Here is a 19042-nt window from a genome sequence, read left to right on the forward strand (position 1 = left end):
TGTGCGCATGTATTTTGAAAGTAATTTCCCTGGGCTCCAATAAAGCGTTCTAACAGAGTTTTGTTCTCTAAACAATTTTAACCCCAGTTTCGCCTTTGGGGAGTGCTTTTGGCCCCCAGGCAAGGCGGAAGAGAAATCGCTAAGTAACACCAGCTGCAGGGAGACTGCTGGCCACTAGAGAGCTCCCAGAAGAGAAGGCCGTCCAGGGCCAAATGCAAGTATGTTTTGTAATGAAAGCAGAAACTGTCTTTTATTTTAGGACCCAGCCGTGAAACACAGAGAGGTTTTGGGTATGGGAAGTGAAGGAATGGTCACATTGCAGCCCTGGCAAGAAGCAAAATGATCCATATTTACATTTTTCTTGTTGGACATAAAACCGCCCAATAGCTCCCCACCACCCTCCAGAGCAAAGTTTGAAAAATTATTTCAAATATTGGCCTTGGAGTCAAGTCCACCGAGCGGGGTTCATCTCAGGCGTGAGGCGAGAAGCCGGTGCGGCCCCTCGATAAGGGCGGCTGCCTGGGGTTTTGCCGCAGCCGGCGGCTCCCACACCGCTCAGCAAACCCGGAGTCTCAGCGGCGAGACCATGGGAAAGGCGGTGCGTCACCCGCCATCACCGTGCAGCCGGTCCGTGGGAATAACCCAGGCCCGGAGGCGGCTCGCTGCCACTGTGGCGGGGAGAGGTGCTGGCACATGTGTGTCCACCCCGCCGTGGGGCCTCTCATGGGCTTTTTTTGTTTATACATGGCCAAAATGTGCGGAGTTCAGTCAAAAGCCTCGGCAAAGGCTTTGCCCCGAGGAGCCGGCAGCCTGGGCGCTGGGGCAGGTGTGGAGGTGGGATGGGACGTGTCGGCATTGAAGCCGTGCGTTGGGGGCGTCCTGCTGTTTGCTGCTGGCTTGAAGCGCCCCTGGGACAGCGATGAGGCCTTGCAGGGACGCCAGCGGCTCCGTGGACCGGCACACTTGGAGGTTCAGTCCAAAGCCTCGGCAAGCGACCTCATCGCATATTGCTTTTTCTCGCTGGAAATCAGTGTTTTGAGGACCTCTGGCCTGAGCCGACCCCGTCCTAGGGATGGCGATGGCGATGCACACCGGTCGCTGGCCATCACCGGACAGGCTGTGCAGGGCTGTCCTCGCCCAGGGCCGGGGCCGGGGCCAGGGCAACGTGGTTCGGGGGCCGCCCGCGCGGCAGCGTGCCCTCACGCGTCTGCGCTTCGGCGCCGGCGTCATCATCCAGCCCCCCATGTTTCTGCTGCCCGAGGTTTCTGTGAGAAAGGCGGCGGGGGAGCGCTGCCAAAGGTTTTCCCCTTCCCTTCCTCAGCATAATCGCCCCGTCTCCGCTGGGGATTTGGTGGCGAAAGGAATGCGTGGGAAGAGCCGGAGGGCTTGGGATTTGGCTTGTGGCGAAGCGCAAGTTGTTAATGGGAAAATCTCCTCGTGGGCTGCCGTGTCGCAGCCTGCCCCCGCGCAGCAGAGCGAAACTCCCCAGCCGAAAAGCCGCCTTTCGCCCAGGTGTGCGTCACCGCTGCCTGGCGCCTCGGGAGGGGACGCGCGGGGCGGCTTCGGGCAGGGCGAGAGCGGGAAGGCTGCCGCCGCGACGCCGCCTCCCGGGGCGGAAAGGGTTAAACTGCTCGGCTGGAGAATGAGCTGAAGATCAAGCCCGCAGCCTGGTGACCTCCAGCTGCTGCGAGAGCGAGCGGCAGCCGGAGCCGAAGAGCGAAGAGCGGCGTGTCGGCGGCGCTGCCTGCGGGGAGGCAGCAGCGGGCAGCGGTAGGTGCGCGGGAACGTGGCGTGGGAGGTGTGCGGGAACCGGGCACAGCAGGTCCCCAGGAGCCATCGCAGGGGCATCAAGTGACTGCCAGGACAGTTATCCACGATCTGTCCTCAAAAAAGCGCTTGCTCAGCGGTCGGTATGTCTGTGCCAGGGCTGCAAAGGTTTTCCCCCGCTGCTTCATACAGCCCTTGGGACTGGAGGGTCACCAAGGCGATATGATTTCTTGCCTTTGGGAACCACCGTTGTGTTTTATTGCGGGGCTTTTGGGAGAAAATGACTTTGTAAGAGGACTCCTTGCAGGCAGTGAGGGAAGATGTTGTGGTTTTGTTTCTTCCTTGTGAGGAAGAAATGATGGACAAATCCTGCAAACTTTTCCCTGTATGATGATTAAACAATAAATACGAAAAGCAGGGGATGTCTGTTTACAGTTTCTAAACAATGAAAGATCTTGGTATAAACGGAAATAATCTTTGTTTTGAAGTGAAAACATCAGACTCTGATTGTAAGCAATATCACACACAATCTGTTGTACTAAGTCTGTGTTGTCTCCCTAGCTACTGCTTTTATCGAATGAAAGCAAATGCCCTCTGGTTTAAAGGCACCGTGTCAATGATTTGTACTTCACTTATCTGCGGTATAGACAGGCATAGCCTTAACAAAGTTTTTTTGTATAATCTTTTATCATTTAACTAAATAATAGTGAAATGTCTTCTTGTTTGGAAATCAAGGCTGAATCAAGAGGCATGACCATTTCTAGTGAAGAAACAAGCATTACACCTAGTTCAAAAGAAAAAAGGTGGAATTGCATCCCAATAAAATTAAAACTAGAATGGCACATTGCTCCCCCCACCTCAAAGAATAGCCTTGAATCTTATGGCAGTACGTGTTTTTCCTTGCAAAGAAACCAGAAGAAAATATTTCCCTAAAATCTGAGACTTAAACATTTACTTCTTTATTAAAATAGTCTTGTGATGGCTGCTAAAGAAGGAGGTAGCAGGGTGGATCGCTTTATAATGGCAGTTTCTGACCAGCGTGAACAGAATTGCAGCCGCTGTGTTTCAGGGTCGGAAAAGCTCAGATTGCTCTTTACTGGCCTCTGAGCTGCTAGACCCCAATTCCCACAAGGTGCTTTCTGGCCAAAGACAAGGCTCTTGATTAGAGAACTGCGGATCTCCTGCTAACTGTGTTTGATTTATTCCTCTGTGTCATGGAAAGCAAGTCAGTGTTATTCTTTGGAAGCACGAGATCCTCCAAATGCTATCGTGCTGGGAGCAAGAAAACAGAAATTTTTATTATCTTCTTCATAGCAGCCCACAAAAGCATGTTTCCTAGCGAAAGTGGCTTGCGAGTCCTCTTGCCTTGACCGTGGTGCCGTTCGCAGAGGCTGCTGGGCCCCCTTAGCAGGCAGCTGAAACAACCACGTGGGCAGCACCGCGCGTCCCCAGGGGTGGCCCGGCGGGGTCCGCCGAGGGCAGCATGGAGGTTTTCGGAAGCCGGGGGGAACAAGATGTGTCCCTGCTCTAAGCAGCCCGGATAGCTTTGGACTTCGCAGTCGGTCAATGTGCATTTTGTGAAGTTTGCCAGCAGGCCTGCAAGAGGTGGCTTTTTCTACATGCTGAAATGGGCTCACCTCTGGGCGAAACGGGAATGCTTCGTGGAAGAGGAGAACCCGAATACGTCAGCTTGATGGGGAAAATGGCAAAACTGGTCTTTAGCTGAGGTCACAGGGAAAGATTTCCATAGGCAGATCGTGATTTGTCTAAGTGGAGCAGAACCTGCCTAGGCTGGTGGAGTTGCTCATCGGGGACTTCATGTTACTCCCATTCAAGAGAATAGCAACACTCCCATTAACGTTTTTCATTTACATATGACTTTCTATGGACTTTTGATTAACGTTGCAGACACACTGCCTGTGTGTGTGTGTGTGTGTGTGTGCGCGCGAGGTGCTACAGTGCAGAGGACTCTGCTGTATCCTGTTTTCGTAAAGGGCCTTTCCTCTTAGTAGTAGTAGTGAAAACAAACATGTGGGAGAACAATGGGAATTTTTTTTCTGTTTTCCTCTATATTTTTAAGTACAACAAAAAAGCATATTAGAATTAAATAACGCATGTTAGTGAGAAAGGAATACCTATACGTTAATTGGGAAAATAAGTGTAACTGTGTGGACACGCAGTCACAAGCACAAAGGTCATTTGTCTTCCTGATTCCAGCCTGCACTTTTACAGCTGAAAGTCTGTTCATTAAATACCCTGTGAAAACATGGCACCAGTGAAAGAACAATGCCTGTGCCATAAAGCTGTTATCTGCAAGAAAAGGAGGGTCAGCTCCACAGCCCCGGGAAACACCCTGGCAGGCTGCTGAGGGACTTTGCGGTCTTCTGAGTCATCATCTCAGCATGCAGCGAATTGATACCGGGGAAAATATTTCCTTCCTTCCGATAACTCCGTAGGTATTTTATTTGTTATATCTCAAATATTTTGCAACAAGCAAAGAAGAATAATCCTAATTCCTGTAAAAAATGGAAATGATAGTGAGATATTAATTCTTTCTAGGAATAAAACTCAGAATCACTCTTCACGGGGCAAATTATCCCCTAGGACGCAGGGGATAAGGTACCATATAACAGGTGGGGCAACTGCCTGAAATAATTCCTACTTGAATTTGTACCTGCCCTTTAGAGAAACATTGGATGCTGATTTCTCCGTATGCAGGGGTGGAAAATCCACTGGGAGCTGGTAAGGGCGACGGGCTGGGTGTTCCCGAGGTTGCTTTCCTCTGGTAGGAAAATGCATTTCTCCAGCACGTTTAGGGCAGCTTTCTGCTCATGGATGTGCTTTTCTCTGGCTCCCGGGTGGCTTTGCCTCATCTCCCCCCAGTTTCTCCCTTTCCTGTGACACCACGACGCTGGTTTCCGGGGCGGGTGATTGCGGCCGGCTTCGGAGCAGCATAGGTTCATATGGGATGGGGTGTCAGCGCCGCTAATAAACCCAATGTTCTTCTGTTAGAGAAACTTATGTTAGATCCAGAAGAAAATGACTTTTCCTTTTAAGAGAGACCACATGCCGGTCTCCCCAGCTATTGCAGATGCAGGTTTGCTTTGCGCTTGGGCGTGAGCGGTTCAGCAAACAGCCCCAGGCTGTCGCTCCTGCCTCGAGCGCGCCCGTGGGTAGCTGTGAAAGACGCGTTTTCTGGCCCTGTCTCTCAACGGGCAAGTTAGAAAGGCTGAAGCCGTTTGGTGGAACCAGATTTCCGTTGAAATCAAAGTGTGCTGTGACATGGAGATGAGTTTGAACGAACTTTTTTTAAGGGGGGGGGGAAGAAAAAAGCTGCAATAGCGTCAAAATATTGCATTCAGCATTACTTTGAGGGAAACATTCAGACTTTGCTATGAAACGACGTCTCCTTTCAAGAACTGATTTGTTTTTATTATGTTCTAATACGTAATACAAACAGCTAAAAAGAAAAAAACAGAGGTTTTGTACTGTCTGAAACCCAGGGTAGATGTTTTTTATGATCCCCTCTCTGAGACTTTTATGCATTGGTATTTTAGCTCCAATCCATAATGATGCTAAATTTTGAAATCCTTTGAAAACAGGACTCAGCCTTTCTCACAGTTCCCTTAATTAAAAGCTGAATGTGAAAGTGATGGTGCTCAGACAAAGAACATTTAGTATAAACATTCAGTTTGTACTAAATAAATTACCCGTAGTCTTGCAATCACGTTATTGCTGACAGCTTATCCAGACTGCACCCTTCCCCTGTAATGCATCAGAGCAAATAAAATATACATTGTTGGGAAAAAATCCTTGTCTTTTGTCAAAGGGCCCAACTGCTGTCAGCAAACATATTGTGGGAACTGGAATCTGGAAACAAACAGATCATTAGAGGGTGACTTAAGGTTTTGCGATTTAATTCTAAACATGTTGAGTGAGGAAAGCGGAGATGTGTAATTCCAGGAAAACTGCGCTCCATAAGGCTTTCCTCCTCTAATGAAAAGCTGGTATTTTTACTGAATACAAAGTGCTTTGGGTGACAAAGATAGCTACATATGGAAAATGTGAAGTTCCATTTGATCTGCAGAAATTATGAAGATTTGAATAGAAGTAATATTGCACGGATGTAAGTTTTGAATTCTTTATTCTTGTGGAAACTGTTAATTAATTTACAGGAGTTTATCAACAAGGTAAAATAATTTTGCAGTGTTAGAAAGAGAATACGTATAGAGGATTCCCCTTGCATAGCGAGCAGCGATTTGGACTTGTGCAGCCTCATCAGCAGCCAGGTTGTGCCTGTGCCCGTGCTGCCCCATCGCAACTGTAGCAGGGCTGAGAAAATAAAACGTCTCTCATGTTCAGAGCGTGCTGGGTGGGAAGAGCTCGCGCGGGGATCGTGGTCCTGCCCGGCTCTCCGACCGGCGTTGCTTGGGCCAAGGAAAGCAGGAGGCAGAGGAGCCAGGAGGGCTCCTGGGAGGTCTTGAAAACTCTCTGTGGAGCCCTGCAGTTCCCAGCGTTTTAGAAAAAAACAGTCAGAGACAGAGGGGTGATGGGAGCCCTGCGGGGAGGGCAGGAAGCCGGAGTCCCTGTGCCTCGGGCGCGGGATGGTGCATCTCCTGCTGCGTTTCGAGGCGCCATGTGACCAGCCTTGTGCCTGGTTTTCTTCTTCTCCCGCTTTTTTTTTCTTGACTTTTATTCTTCTGCCTCATCTTAAAGGTCCCCCCACCCCGTGAATGCACACACCGCCACAGAGGGGACATCCCGACTTGCCCCAGCCCCGGCCCTGCAGGGATGGTCACAGGGCAGGCTGTGTCCTTGTGTGTTTTGGCAGCTGCTGGAGATTCGCTCTCTCTGGGCGAAGCTGTTTTGGTCTCTCCCCCCTTCCTGTAGTCCAGCAGCTCCTGTCTTGGCCCTTTCGCTATTGCAATGGCAGCCCGAGCTGCTGGGCTGCGTGAGGAAGAGGAGAGGGTTAGGGCTGGAGAGCAGCAGGGCATCTCCACCACGGGCCCCGCTGGCCCGCCAAGTCTTCACCGCGGCCAGCCCCAGGCAGCGGCCCCGGGGACACCTCCCTCCGGCAACAGCCACGCTGGACGCCTCTGCCTGTTGGACGGGAGAGCAAACCGCGCTTCTGCGGCAGCAGGATGGTTTGCTGGCGCGGAGGCCCCCGCGGAGCCGGCTGCCGGGCAGGGGGGAGGCTTCCCGCGGGGATGAGCAGCCTCCGGCCGGGAGGCACCCGCAGGACACGCCAAGGCTGCAGCCGCCCGCTGCTGCCCCTGGTTGGGGTGGGAGAGGCCGTGGCTCCGGCACCGGCTGTGGGAGCACACCGTCGCTGCGTGCCGGTTGGGGGCTGCCGCGGGGATACAGCAGACGACAGTCGGCAGAGCCGGCCGCCGGTCCATGCTCGGAAGCGGCGGCAGCCGGGTAACATGTCGTTTATTGCAGGCAGGCGCCCGCAGCGGCCCCGAGGATTTTGATGCTCGACCTTCCCGCTGAGCGTATCCAAATCCCCGTTAGGGTTTCAGCCCCCAGCCCGGTCTCCAGAGCCAAACGGCGATGGTATCGCATTCGCTTTTCATTTCTGCGTGGGCACCGGGCCCGCGCAGTTATAACACAGCTGATTCTGATTTTCTTATAGTTCATTGTTTACTTATGACTTACTATAAAGTTGAGCCTGTCTTATTTATGAGCAGCCATGAAGAGATGGGATTTCATCCACTGGGTGATGACTCATTCACTGGGTTGGACTCCCTAGCTCCTAGTACGTGACATAGTTGGGGCTATTGGATGAACAGCGTTTCTGTTTGAGCCCAAATCAAATGAGGTGGATGGAAATAATCAGTTATTTGTTTTTACATTATGTTTGTAGCCGGGTTTGTGCTGGTTCAGCTCGCTGCTGGTTTCACTGACGTGCACGTGGGCCGGGTGGTCACAGCAGCGTTACCGAACGGCGTCCTGAGCCGGACGTTGAGACGAGCTGGGGGGTTTTGCCGCGTTTTGGTTGGACAGGGAACAGCTTTGCAGCCCGGGAGCGCTTGCTGCTTTCCATGGACTGTAACAACTGCAACATTACTTGTGCTGAAAGATAGGAAAACAATTTTAGGAACTAATTTGTAAAAGATACCCATAAAAATCTCATGTTCTTCCTGCAAAAACAAAGCTCCTCTGCTGGAAAAAGAAATACAAGCCCTCAGCAAGAGCGGCTCGGCGGGAGGGCGCTTCAGCCGCCCTTGCCGAGGGCACGCTGTGCCCTACCCGGAGACGCGTCACCCACGGGGGTTCAGCAGGAGGGACCCACGCAGGGTCGGAAACATCGTCCCGGTGAAGGTCACCTACTTAGAGAGAAGGGGATGTGTCGAGCCCCCCCTTCCCCCTCCCGCTGCCCGCAGCCCTCGCGGACGAGGCGGGTACCACCCGCGGCAGCGCCGTGGCAGGAGACCCCGCGGGGATTTCGGCGGCAGGGGAGGTGGCGGAGGCCTGCGCGTGGCCGCGCGAGCGCGGGGCGTGGGGCTGCTCCGTGAGCTCAGCGCATTCCTGCTGCATGAGCGGATGTTCCCGGGCTGCCGCGGGGGCAGCGCGGCCCCTTCCCGCTTCCACGAACCCGCCGGCAGGAAGCGAGCCCTTCCCCTCTCCCGGGGCGGAGAGGTTTTTCCCGGCGCTCCCGAAACTGCTGCTGGCTTGGGGGGATGTTGAGCACGTCGCGCTTGTGGGGAGCTTCGTGGGGCAGCGCCGCTGGGCGCCCTGCCGCCGAGCCCAGGCCGCAGTGCAAGAACGGGGCGCTCTCCTCCTCCGGGAATGCTACTTTGGGGCTGGAAGGGAGATAGTGTTTGCTCTCTCCGGGGTGAGGGATGTCCCATGGGGGTCTCTCCCGGGTATTCGGGCACCTGCGTGTGCCGCCGCGCTGGTGCTCATCCGCGTGGGGCACGAAGCCCCGGGTCATGCCCGGCCCCATGCGATCGTGCAGCGGGCCACGGCATGGATGTGTTTTGTGCAGAAACTCTGCTTTTGTGCAAAAACTGCACTTTTGTACAAACTGCGCAGGGGCAGCGATGGGCCGGCGAGGCCAGGCCGGGCGCCAGCAGAGCCCACTGAGCCCTGCCTGGGCCGGGCTGGTGGCAGTAGATGGCAGCATTGTAAAATACTTGCATTTTGGGTTTCCAGCTCCCCCGCGGGTGCCGGCAGCCCATCCTGCGGCCAAACTCCCGCTGCCAAAGCTGCAAGCGGGGCTGCCCGCCTAGCGCCCGCCGGGGCACCAGCACCGCGCCGCGGCTCCCTTTGGGCTCGGGCGGCCCCAGGGGTGGCGGGTGCCTCGCCGCATCCCGCGGGGTGCACGTGGGCAGCGTGACCGCCGCGCACAGCCCTCGGCTACCCCACGGCCACTTATCCAGGCCGCCCGCCCGTGCATGCCCATGGTCAGCTCGGTGCAGTTGCAGCGGGACTCGAGGCTGCTGCTGCTGCTGCTGCTGTGGTGGTGACGCCTCTCCGGCCCCGCTGCTGCAGGGATGGAGGACGATGCCCGGGTGAGCCGGCCTCGGTGCACGTGCTTCCAGGCACCGGCATCGCAGGGGTTGCCGGCTAGGGGAGGCTGATACGGGAAGGCCCCAACCTGGTGTAGAGATGGGGAAAACACGGTCTCGCCAACAAGGTTCAACGAAAGAGCCGTGGATGCGGGAGGCTGCTGCCGTGGGGAAGCAGGAGCCTGCGGGACGCACAGGGAATTAGGGCCTTCACCCTTCTGTGGAGCAGAGTCCCGCTCCCCGCTGGGGCTCCGGGGCCAGCGCCGGGGGAACCTCTCCCTGCAAGCGCGACGGGGCGCCCGGCGAGCTCAGCGCGGACCTCGGAGCCTTTGGGAAACGGGGCCCAGCACCAGGTGGGCCCAGCACCCTTCCCCTCACTTGCGCAGAGGCCGACGGTCCTGTTTATCAAGCAGAGAAGGGCCTCGGTTTGTTTAGAAAACAGCTGCTGTTCCCCTGGGAAGCATTCCTCCTTCCTCCCCGCGGCCGTCCAGCCGCCCCGGAGGAACTCGGCCCCTCCGAACTCAAACACTTCGCTTGTACCCCAGGGTAAAGCAGCTCCTTCAGAGCAAACCAGGAATACCTGGGACTTTGTGCAAACCATGTGGGCCAGCAGATGCAAGCGGTTTTACTCCGACTTCACACTGTTGCTCCTGAGAGATCAAACCCGCAGGGTAAAAACACAGAAAAGAAGTTCAGACTTGGGGAAAACTGGGTGTACCATCTTAACAGCGCTCTGCATGCAGACACGAGCGGCAGGTAAAGCTGGCAGTAACCGCAGAAAACGTCCAACGAGCCCAGCGCCAGCGGCTGTGTGATACGGGCAGGAAGCCGTGATTAGGTGCACACTGGAGTATTGTTTTCTTTTGTATAGAATCTGACTTCTCGGGTCATGAAATCAGATCCTGAGCTATTTTAAAACCGAGCTGTTATTTCAAATTATTTTTCAACTTAGCATTTGATATGTCAAGTTGCGTTTGTTTGGCTAAGCTACGTTTCCCTCCGGCACACGCAGGGTGGCCACTGCAGCATTCCCGGGCCCTGGACTGCCCGGCGGCGTCCACAGGCACTGAAAGCAGCAGCTAGTCAGATTTTGCAAACAGAGAGATTCCTACCCAGGCTGTGAATGCACACATATTGCTTAAAACCATACACACAAATGATGAAGTCCAAAAATCCTTTTTCCCAGGTGCCAGTTCCCTCTGAACTCCTTCCTCTACTCCTTAAAAGCCTAGAAAAATAGACAAACTTTTATTCTGAACAACCAGTCGGACTGTTTTAGACAAAAAAAATGAGGTGAGTTCTGCAATGAGACACACTCGCAGAGCATGTCCTGTCGTCGCTCTTCCAGCACGTGCTGTCCGGGTTTCCGTGTGGTCGTCTCCACCGATCGCAGCTGCCGCAGGATGGCAAAAAGCACGAGCAGCCTTCCTCCAGGGCGGTTCAGCCTTCCTCCGGGGCGGTTCAGCCTTCCTCCAGGGCGGTTCAGCCCGCGTCAAACCCGGGACGCTGGATTCCAGCTGAGAGGCTCTCTGGGCTCCAAAGCAACAGCAGAATTGTATGTTCTGGCAAAACACTGCCTCTGCCAGATGGATGGCTGCTTTTGGCACCATTTTCAGCTCCTGGATACATCTATAATGCAGCGAGGCCGCTACATTTGAAAGAAAAACTGTATTCTTCCAAGCACGTAGAGATGGAAGAAATGTCCCAGTCAAGTCAAAACTGCTACTAGAAGCAACTGCTGCCTAAACAGACTTTCAAATGATGAATTTCAGTACAAATTCCAGGCAAAATCTTACAATATCCAGCGTATTTCTGGTGATTTCTCAGCCTAAAGACACCCCTCTGTCCGATTTGGATCGAACTGCTGCTGTGTGCTCTCCTACTGCTGCCTTTATCCAGCCCTGGAAACACAAGCAGGAGGAAAAAGAAGCTGGAAAAACTCAGAACAAGCTGCATCAAATGTCCTAGCTGGCATTTCTGTAACGCAGCACTTCTTCGCCTTCCATGTAGTTGCTGGGTAGGGGAAAAAAGAAAAGCCTGGTGATGCAATCCATTGAATTCATGCTTTGACTTGAACAACTTGTCTTGGTTTTGCCTCACTTGGTAGAGAGCGTGGTAGTGAAAGAAGAGGCTGAATGACTGCTCCATCAATAGCGGTGCAAATACTTCTATTGTCTTTTAAAACTCGGTAAATAATCTGCCAGGAGGAGGAAATGTGTGGTATGTTTGGAAAGCTTCGACGTGCAAGAGCCGGCACCGCTCCCCGGGCCCGGGACGGGGCTGGCCACCTGCCGTCACGCTCGCGAGGGGCAGCGGCCACGGGAAGCCTGGGAAGCTGTCGGCCTTCGTGGCTTCGGAGAAACTGCGCTCCTAACTACGTGGAGCCCCAGTGGTAACGTCACTGGATGCACACGTACGTCCCCGCGGCGGTGTCAGGATTAGCAGCCTTGGTGTTTTGAATATGCTGTAATTTTTAATGGCCTTTGTGGCACCCGGCTTTTGTTGCAAAGGACAATGCTGTCCTGTGTTTGGATGAGAGTATTACATGCCAAAAACTTATAAATATTTAAAATATCCTGATACATTTCTAAAGCTAACCGGGTGCTATAGTCCCTGGCCTAGCTGAGCTTTTCCGAGCTGTTGCCCTGGCAGCTCCCGGGTACAGCCCTTACGGCACAGCGGGTCTGACAGAGCCTTTGCAAAGGATGAAGGCACCTTGCTGGCTTTTCACAGCACATGTCTGCTGAGATGTAAGGCATCCTCAAAGCCATTTGTGTCGCATTAGTTGTAGTGTGGGAAAACTCAGCGTTCCTCGTGTATTCACACTGCTGAAATCTTTAAAATTAGCCGTTTCTAATTGCAGAGATCAGCAGAGGAGCGGTAACTCACACCCTAGCCATGGTGGAGAAAAGCCCTCTACCTGCGAAGCCCCGATCCAGACTGATCGGCCACCACCGATTCCCGCTCTAATAAAACCATGCAACGTCAGATTAACATTTGATATTAATTTTGATTCCTTTCCTCTCACAATCAAAGCCAACTGTTGCTAAGTAATATATAAAACCGCGAACACATGCAGTGTCCCCCGTGGCGGGGATGTCTCCCATGAAGAGCCCATGAGTCGGAGGAGACCGAGAGCGTACCATCACATGAGGCTGCGACGTGGTCGGTGACTGTGAGGCAGAGCTCGGGCTCCGTTAGTCAGCCCATCACGCGCTGCCCGTCCCCGATGCCAGCGAGGGCCCTCCCCACGCCCATCGGCTGTTGCAAGCGAGGTTAAAAATACCCTTCCCGAATGCAGTAACCAGCCGTCGGGGCTGCTGCTTCCCCCTGCTATGAGGATGATCCAAAGAACCAGTGACAAGTGTCCGCCCTGCGGTCCCCCTGCGGCGCGTGGCGGGAGGGCGGTTTCATGCGATACGTGCCGATTAACTAAAGCGAGGGCATTCGTTAGGAAGGACTACAAAGAGCTGCCTTCGCCGCTCGTAGAAAATAAAACAAGCACCATTGCAATTTTTTCCATGTGCTAGCATAGCACTTTTAAATCCAAAATATCCTCAACAGTCCTAGGATAACACAGTGAGCGTGTAGCAGTGGAAGACCTCCGTTGCTAAATGAACAGGGACTTTTTAAGTCCAGCCTTGCACTGAACTGTCATGAAGAGTGAGGAAGTGTATTTTTAAAACGGTGGAAAAAATGCAATGCTGTTTTTTTGCAACGGCTAAAGAGAACCAAAAAAGCAATGACAGTGCTCTTCTTTCCTTGCATCTGCGTCTAGCCGGGCCAAGGAAGGGCTGGGATGGAAAGATCTTTGTCATGTAGGACAAATTAAAAGAAGGATCTGCCCCAGCAGAAGTGCTCTGCTTTTCTCTCGGCATATGTATATGTGTTCACACAAGTGTCTACCAGGATAAATACACACACACGCGGCGTTTCTGCAAGGCGGACGTTAGCTCCTCTGTAATAACACACAGCACGAAGGCGGTATTCCAGCAAGCACGGATCCACAGTTTAGCTTGTTTTTACTTCTCCGTCTCCTGATGAAACGTGAAACGTGTGTTCGCTCGCACTGAAATGCCTTCCAACTTCATTTCAAAGCCAGTCCAGCCTCGCAGGCTAAACGTGACCCCAGAGCCACCCGGTCTCCGGCGGTGGTGGCGCTCGGGGACCCTGCCGCCACTGCAGAGGACGAGGTGCTGGCGCCGGGGGCCCGGTCCTGCCGCCTCCTGCCCCGGCACTGTGTGCCCCAGCGGGGAGGCGCGGGGGCCCGGCGCAGCCCGCGGCAGGGAGGGCAGCGGCGGCCGGGAAGGGAGGCAGGAAGGAAACAGGAGCTGCTCCTTGGAGCAGAAACCCTTGTGCCTTGTCTCATCCCGTTCCCATAAAGCACTCTTTGTTTCCCCGGTAAAATCTTGCAGGCAATTGAACACAAAAGGCCAAATTCTGGTCGAAAGCCCTGCGACGCGTGCGGAGCCCAGCAGCGGGGGTCTCGGCTGGGGTGCCCAGCGCCCCACTGATGGCTGCGTTCCTGCGCCGCCGGAGCCCCCGGGCGCCCTCTCTCCTCCTCCGCGGGGCCGTGCAAGCCAACGGGGCCAGACGGTCTCCGTCCTGCAGGCTTTCGGGGTCCGGATGCCCCTGGGACCGTCCGTCCGTCCGTCCCCCGAGGCAGGCGTGGAGGGTGCCAGGTCCGGCAGGGTGCCAGCCCAGGGCACACGGATCCCGACAGCCCCAAGGTGGGAGGTGCAGAGCGGGGCGAAACCGTCCCGAGAAAGGGCAGAAGGGGAGCTGCACTGCACCTCGTGGGGAGGGGGGTTTTCCCTGCCAGGCCTAGGGGAAAATGACCCGTACTGGAAATTTTGAGCAAATGCCTTCAGAGCATATTTAAGTTAAAGGCGAAGGTCTTGGTACTGACTCTGCCTTCTTCCTGTTAACTTTTTGTTTGCCTATTACAGGAAAAATGGTTGAGCTTCAGCTCTGAGCGCGGCCCGGGCACGAAACATCGGCTAAACGAGCGCGCGCTGCCGGGGCGGGAGTGGGACGGAGCTGAAGTTAAAACGCTATGAGCAATCAGCTCCTCCGGATGTGCCCGGGTTACCGAGTAGCCATGACCTGCGCCAAAATCAATAAGCAATTAGCCTCTATTAAAACACGAAGTATAGGATGGTGGGAGAAAAGCCCTCGAAGAAAAGCTCTGCCCCGTTGAAAGCAATGCAAGTTTAGGCTTATCTCCCCCTTTACCTCACCTTCAGCTGTGTTTTTTTCCTGTTCTCCAGTGAACTAAAGTTACCTAATAAAACCTAGAGGAGCTGGGGAAGAGCTGTCGGGTGCCTGCAGATATGGCAGCACAGCGGAGTGCCGTGGCTTAGCAGAGACGCCCCGCGAAAACCCTCCAAGGAAAATCACTGGAAACCTGTATTCTAAATTTTAGTGGAGAGGGGGGATGGTCATGTAATTAAATTAAACTTTTTCGGTTATGTTTTTTTGGATTTGTTTCCTCTGACAGACTCTGACGGCTTCCACTGTGACGGCCTTGATGCTGTAGAGAGATATATATATAAAAATATATATATATATATACACATACACGCAGAGACTCGGACCGGAGGTCGGCGGAGCAGCCCCGGCGGCAGAGGCAAGGCTGTAAGTGTGCGTGGGGACCGCGGGGCACCGGGGGGCCGTGCCGGGGTGCCCCACTGCCACCCGTGCTGCCCGGGGCGGGAGCACGGCGGCTGCGGGTGGGCCGCGCTGTTGGCTCTCTGCTGTCATCGCGTGAGCCGGCGGCAGGTCGCAGGCCCGCGGGCGGCAGGGAGCTGCGGCAGGGAGCGGCACGCCGGGACCCCGGCAGGAAAGGGCAGATAAAAAAAAGGAGGGGAGAGAAATCCCCAAGCATTCAGGCCTTACATGGCTGCTTTCTGAAGTTCCTGTGTTCTTTACTGGCTGATGACACCCGGTATACGGGGTGCTATCGCTTCGCAGCCGGGAGGCCGACTGTGCTGCCTTGCACAGCGAACCTTCCCCGCGGCGCTGTACTTTGCACGGCGCTCCGGAAGGCTGCAGCGGTTGGCAGGCACGGCGGGACGAAGCCCTCCCAGCCCCGCGACGTCGGGGTCTGCCGGCCGCGCAGGCCGTGGCAGCGGTGCCTGTGCTAGGCGAGGGGGCTGCGCCGGCCTGGTCGCGCAGCCGTGCGGTGGGGTTCGCACCTGCGGCCACGCACGGGAGCAACCCGAGTTGCACTTGTGGCTGTGCGCTGCACTCACGTCTGTGCACCGCTGCAATGCAAGCTGCACTGCTGCACTGGGGGGTTGCGCTCGTGTTTGCGCGCTGTTGCATGGCGGGCTGCGCTCCTGCTCACACGCGGTTGCACCGGGGGCTCCTTCATGTTTGCGCACGGGTGCCCTAGGGGCTGCGCTCCCGTGCTGGGGGTGGCACTCGCGTTTGCACGCTCCCGCACTGGTGGGACTGGGGTTGCAACTGCGCTTGCACTGGGGGCCGCGCTCCCGCCCGGCGCAGGGGGCTGCCGCGGGGTGCTCGCAGCGCGGGGGGGGCGGGCGCGGCCCCGCGCCGTGGGCCGGGCAGGGCAGGGCCGGGCCGGGCCGGGCAGGGCGCGGCGGCGGCGGGGGGGGCTCGGCGCTGCGGGCGGTCCCCCCGCGCGGGCCGCGCCGCGCCGCGGCGCGGGATTAGCGCTGCAGCGCGGGCGGGGCGGCCGCTCCCGGCGGATAAAGCCGGGCGGCGGCGCGGGGCCCGCGCAGAGGCGGCGGAGCGGCGGCATCAGCGGGTCGCGGTGCCGGTCGCTGACGGTCGCGTTTTCCCCGCAGCAGCGGCGGGGCGGAGCGGAGCGGCGGGGGCGGAGCGGGGCCGGGCCGGGCCATGAGCACGCAGGCGCGGGGCCAGGGCGGGCGCAGAGCGCGGCACAGCGGCGGCAGCAGCGGTAGCGGCGGCCCCGGCGCGGCGGAGCCCGACGGCGAGATGCCGGCCACCGAGAAGGACCTGGCGGAGGACGCGCCCTGGAAGCGCATCCAGCAGAACACCTTCACCCGCTGGTGCAACGAGCACCTGCGCTGCGTCAACAAGCGCATCGGCAACCTGCAGCACGACCTCAGCGACGGGCTGCGCCTCATCGCGCTGCTCGAGGTGCTCAGCCAGAAGCGCATGTACCGCAAGTACCACCAGCGGCCCACCTTCCGCCAGATGCAGCTGGAGAACGTCTCGGTGGCCCTCGAGTTCCTGGACCGGGAGAGCATCAAGCTGGTCTCCATCGGTGAGTGCCCGGCGGCGGGGGGGGCCGTCGCGGACCTTCGCCCTCCGCCCTGTAACGTGGAGGCGGGGGGGAGCGGCGGAGCCTGCGGTGTGGAAAGCGGAGGGGTTTCTGCTTCCCCCCCTCAAAAAGAGCAAGTATTTGAGGCTTTGCAAAGTGTTGCTTAATAGCTGTGTGCTCGGCGTATGCCGTGGTGTCGTTGCTGCAAAGCCAGATGAGAGGAGTAACCCCCTTATTCTCCTTATATATTGCTGTTATTTTTATTTTATTTTTTTAGGTGAGGCTTTGCTTTCAGATAACTTGCTCACATAAAGAAACACAGCACCAAAGCGTGTTTTCTGTCTGCACAGACATGGTTTCCCTAAACGCCGTCCCCCGAAAGCAGTCGAGCTGAGTAGTGTAAGCACTGACACCACTAGCATCAACATGTGTCACAGCTGGCCTGATGCGGTGCTGAGGCCAGAGCTGTCAGCGGCCCAGGTGTTGGGGATACCCGGCTACTGCAGCTGGCGGAGCAGCGGGAGGAGGCTGCTCTTGCTCGCCAGAGCCCAGCAGATGATGCCAGCGTTCAGGCGAGCGTGGACGCCTGTTTAAATGCAGTTGCAGCTTATGCATTTAAGCAGCACAGTGCTTTCTCCTTCACCTTTCTGCGGTGTGAAGGTCACGGGTAGAAAAAGTGCAAGGACCACCGCTAACTCGGAGACAGGCGGCTCGAGCTAACGCTGTGGCCTTGCTGCCGTTGTGTGCGGCGGTCTGCAAGGCGTGGATGGGTGTAATTGCTAGATGCCTGTCGGTGGGTTCAGGAAAGCGGTCGTTGGCATGCGAGTCCAACAGCAAACGATCCCTCGGGAATGCCTGTGGTGGCCCTTCTGGGAGTAGCTCAGGTGTGGCCAGTGCACAATCTGTGCAGCAGTGATTTGAATGCCGAAGAGGTGCCTGGGAAGCAATTTGATTGCCTTGGCAAGAACTGAGTTCTCTGCCAGATAATTCAGATTACTGTGGCCCGACGGCTCTGGCCTCGGTGCGTTACACAGCTGAACTTGGGTAAGTGCAGTTCTGCTCAATTGTCTAAAACTCTTGGCTGAGGTGAAAGCTGTTTCCCTTCAGAGGCGTTAGCTACAATAGTGAGAAAATAAACCTCTCCAGTACCGGCAAGGCTTGGCATGTGTTCTTGTAGTCAGAAGTCCTCTCCAGAGACTGGTGGCTCAGGGCAGGCACCCTGAGCTTCCTCATTGCTGAAGGTGTAAAAGATGCACTTAAGCTGAGGACCACTGGGACCTGACAGCCTGGCTATTCCCATATGCTCACCCCTGGGAACAAAACTGGTGCTGGCTCTTTACTAAGAGGTATGTTTTCTTTACATAGGGTTTTTTGTAAGTTGCAGCTGCCTACGTCTTCAATTAAGCTTTTTTTCCTGCTGACTGTCAAGGCTGTTAATGTTTGAACTTACCTTTATGCTACAGCTGTTGGAAAAGCAACACTAAAAGGGGGCAGGCGCTTCCCTCCTATGGTATTGTTTGCCTTAGGAAAACCTGCTGCTGCAGCTGCCTTCCTATTTGTCTTTGAGACTTCCTGAGGGATGCTGGTTGGGGAGATCAACACTCGCCTGGTCGGGGCTGGCTTCCAGGGACTTCCTCTCTAGAAATGCTGTTGCAGCAGTGCAAGCGTGTTACAAGATTAGGTTTAGCTGCCGAGTAGGTGTAGCTGTTGAAGACTTGTCTGTTTTGCAGATTATTTGCATTGTATTGGCTGTTATAAACACAACTTAAAGCTGAAGCTGCAGAAAACGAAATTACTATGGCTGCTGGTGCCATTACCGTATTCCAGCCTCTGTATTAAGTGTTTATAGCTCGATCCGTGCTCTGCCGCCAGAACAGGAGCCAAGCAGTAGCATAGGAGTCCGACTATACGAATGAGCTGAGCCACTCCTGAAAAAACATCCTGAACTCGCTTTCCAAAGGAGACATTCAAAGTAAACCTTACGGAGGAGCTCCACTAGGCTGAGTGGGCCAGAACTCGCGCTCCCTCTCTGCCCGCGTAGCTTAGTCAGTAAAATGGTACCTGCCCCACAGGAACGTAACTTTTTTCCTGCAGTTGTACGTTCTGAAGAACTTGAGACCTTTTTTTGGTCTCTTCCTTCGTGTTGCTGGACAAAAGCTAGGCCGTTACAGGGTCTAGAATTACGTTTAAGTAATGGCTTTTAGATGGAGACATTTCATGGTAATGTTGTTCTTTAGGGCCTGGGGATTTGGGGCCAGCTTGCATGGTTCTGAGTTGAATTAGTCAGGAAAACCTGACAGCTGTGACTGCTTAATTTCTAGCATTAATAACACCATCAAATCTCTGTTAAACAGATACAGTACATGTTCCAGTTACTCTTTAATTTCCAAGATTTTTATAGAATACATATATTCTGGCTTAGCTACTGCTGCTGTGCTGCAGCCCATACTCTTTAGCATTTTCGGTAGTAAGGCTTTTGGCATTCAATTTTTGTCCATTTAAAATAAAT

General features: G+C 55.1%; 1 protein-coding gene and 1 long non-coding RNA gene across 6 annotated transcripts in view; both read left to right on the forward strand.

Annotated features, from left to right (window-relative positions):
- The first annotated feature begins 1189 nt into the window (after positions 1-1189).
- Positions 1190-12277, forward strand: LOC135329692 (uncharacterized). The gene is made up of 2 exons (XR_010391266.1): positions 1190-1770; positions 10468-12277. It is a non-coding gene; the product is annotated as an uncharacterized LOC135329692 (long non-coding RNA).
- Positions 12278-16123: 3846 nt separating this feature from the next.
- Positions 16124-19042, forward strand: part of FLNB (filamin B) — an 82406-nt gene continuing 79487 nt past the window's right edge. For all 5 annotated transcript variants that reach the window (XM_026096291.2, XM_026096295.2, XM_026096292.2 and 2 more), the window contains exon 1: positions 16124-16536. In XM_026096291.2, the coding sequence (XP_025952076.2) occupies positions 16146-16536 (391 nt within the window). In that variant the 5' untranslated portion in view covers positions 16124-16145. The remainder of the gene's footprint in view (positions 16537-19042) is intronic.

This window comes from Dromaius novaehollandiae, chromosome 12, assembly GCF_036370855.1.
Source record: "Dromaius novaehollandiae isolate bDroNov1 chromosome 12, bDroNov1.hap1, whole genome shotgun sequence".
NCBI lineage: Eukaryota > Metazoa > Chordata > Aves > Casuariiformes > Dromaiidae > Dromaius > Dromaius novaehollandiae.